The 3,062-nt window shown below is 39.2% G+C and overlaps 1 protein-coding gene across 1 annotated transcript; it reads right to left on the reverse strand.

The window, feature by feature from the left end:
* Positions 1 to 1,060: 1,060 nt before the first annotated feature.
* On the reverse strand, positions 1,061 to 2,816 carry LOC149191174 (aspartyl protease AED3-like). Its single transcript, XM_089413525.1, has one exon. It carries the CDS (start codon positions 2,696 to 2,698, stop codon positions 1,304 to 1,306), a length of 1,395 nt encoding a protein of 464 aa, XP_089269651.1. The 5' UTR covers positions 2,699 to 2,816; the 3' UTR covers positions 1,061 to 1,303.
* Positions 2,817 to 3,062: the final 246 nt, after the last annotated feature.

Here is a 3,062-nt window from a genome sequence, read left to right on the forward strand (position 1 = left end):
TGTGGTTGTATATATGTTCTGTATACACCTATAATTGTGTTTATCAATCACATTGGTAAATGTAGTTGTGATAGTTTTAACTAGTTTTGAAATTGTAATCATCAGCTTTTACCGAACATTAAAAATAAATATTACAATCATCAAATTTTATATTAAATCTTTCTAAAATAATTTTATTTTCAATTATTTCTTTATAAATTTTGTTAGTAACTAGTAAATTGATAATGAATATATGCATCTATAACTTCTTCTTTTTTATAAAGATTCATTTTACCTCAGTTGCGTTTTAAATCTTTTAAAATTTCAGAGTTCTAAAAATGATTCAGATCTTTCCCATGTGACAGGAAACAATTCAATGTGAACTGATTATGGCGTGAAAAACGCACCTCTGCCTCCAGCTCCAAACTCCTTGGATGACCATAAAAGAAGCGTTTCTGCTTATGCAAATAAGTTAATCCGAGAGATCCATCCCTCGTAACGTTTTATATTATGCAATCTCAATTATCTACAAATTCATAATTTATAAAATCACACTATTGTTATATTATGCAATGTCAATTATGTGCAAATTCATCAAATTCATCATTTATGAAATAACATTATTCATTACCTCGTTATGATAATTTAATTATCGAGTACTATAAAATATTTTCTCTATTACATTCAGAAATTAAATGCTTCAGTAGGGATGCTTGTATCTATATTTTAAAGCCTTATTCTAGTTTTAGTTCTCACAGATATTTTCGTATAAGAGTATATCATGATCACTATCTAGCGTAGGCGATGTAAATTTGAATTTATGAATGTTTGGGTATTATGGCCATATTTCTCTAAATTGAGTAGAAATTATATATCGGATATAAAGAAATAAAACCATGGTTGTGTGACATTGCATTTTAATATATTATAAACAAAATGTTTACGTTGTGTTTTTAGTTTTACCTTTTTCTATAGAGATTATCGTTTCATGGGTATTAAAATATCATATTTACCGAAATTTGTATTTATGAAATTCCACAAAACGCTAAAATATGCTTTATGGAAACCAAAACAGTTTGCTGATAATATGATTCTTATTAACACGAATAATAAAACAAGAGTGAGGAAATAGCAAAAAGACCTGACTAAATAATACAGATGACTATTAAGAGCACTGTCGCAGCTATGCACCAGTTGGGCTTTCATACGACAGATCATTATTTAAAAGACGGTTAATGGCATGGAAGATAGAAGTGGGAGTTGCAGATGAAACATAGAAAATGAACGAGGGAGGTATCAGAGAAGAAGGGCAAAGGAAACGTTATCAAGCACTTGTACAACTTTCCTGAGCAAATCCAACTCGAGAATTGGGCACATCAAAAACGACACGGAAATTCTGTTGTTGAACATTTCCTACAATAGAAAAAGGAATGGAAAGAGAATTAGAAGTCAAGAAAGCCAAGCAAGATAACCCCGATCCTGGGCTGTATAGGATATTTTCCTTCGGCAAATCCAGGTCCACGCTACCATCGAAATGTAAAGTTATGGTGGGAACGTCGACGGAAGAAGAAGACAAATCGTAACAAGTATCGAAATCTCCAGCTGATGTCGGCTGCGTATTAGGAATATGGCTGCGAAAAGCGTCTCTGAGAGCTGTGTAAGCAGAATCAACCAGATGGGTGATCGTTGTTCCCGAGTCGATGATCGTTCCTCCCCCGCCGCCAGTACTCGTTGCGGGGACAGGGACAGTCGTGTCACCAACGCTGATTCCGTTCAAGTTGACGAAATAAAACGTCGGGTTTGAAGGATCTTTTATCAGTGTGGTGAATTTCAAACCTGGGGAGGAAAGAGCAGCTTCCTTCCCAAGCACAAGGGATCCCGAAGATGCTGACGATGCCTGCAAGCTGGGAAGACAGTAAGAAAACGTTCCGCCGAATAATTCTGCGGTGGGCTGATTCAGCAACGAAAGTGGTCCACCTCCCAATCCCATCAGCCCCGGTTGCTTTTGATCTAATCCGCTTACGGACTCCGCACAAGCGAATGAGAAATTAGGAAGAGATTGAGCGCCAAGAGTGATCGCGTCGGAAGAAAGTGGACCCTCCACAACAGAGCGATCTCCATACGGCAGTCGCACATCACATTCGTTATTTTCCCCGCAATTCGCGTTAGGAGCTTCCTGACATGCCTGTGAATTACAGTCTATGGAATTATAGGACGAAGACAATGTGGAGTCGAAAGGTGAAGGGGCAGTCGAGTCGCAGCCTTGGCACTGTGCGCACGGAATCCAAGCAACATCACTACCCGTATCTATAAGCGTATACATGCTTTGCTTGGGCGTGCCAAAACCCACATTTATTATGTACTCTGTGGACCTTGGCATCACAGGGACGTTAGCGTCGTCTTCCTTGTCGATATTGGAGGAACGAGAATTCGACATAGAGCGCTTCAAAAACCGGAGGCGATTGGCGTCGGCTTTAATTCTTTCAGATATCAAGCTTTCCCACGTCCTGTTTGGCGGTCGGAAAGGTGAACACTCTGAATAAAGATGCATAAGGGGAAAGCTCACGCTACGTTTCCAGTTCCCCACTTTTCTATTCAAAGGTTTGACACTACTCCGACAGTTCGCAGCAGAGGCCTCGACCACTCCAGACATTATTACAGCAACCGACATGAGACAGAAGAAAATCGCTACAAACTTGATCATTGTGAAGAAGTTCATAGTATTCTATTAATTAGAGCAACAGGGACGAAAACTCCACGCTACTCAGCAGACTTCTGTGTTTGAAGAGGCGGGGCGATCTTTGTTATATAGTGCACACTCGATGCATGTCTTGCCTTGTTACATACGTCGGGACTGGTATGGTTCTATAGAACGCTAATTGCCGAGATATTTATACGGTCTCCTCGTGCCTTGACTAATCTGCCAATAGTTTCTCTAAGAGGCGGGGCCATCTATGTTTTGCCTTGTTACATACGTCGGGACTCGTATGTTTACTGACATGACTATCGAACGCTAATTTCGGCTATATTTATACGGTCTCTTCGGCCTTGACTAATCTGCGGATAATTTCTCTAACATAAAA

The sequence above is a fragment of the Pinus tabuliformis genome, chromosome 3_1 (genome assembly GCF_031772625.1).
Source record: "Pinus tabuliformis cultivar Carrire ecotype Pingquan chromosome 3_1, CPIR1, whole genome shotgun sequence".
NCBI classification, from domain to species: domain Eukaryota; kingdom Viridiplantae; phylum Streptophyta; class Pinopsida; order Pinales; family Pinaceae; genus Pinus; species Pinus tabuliformis.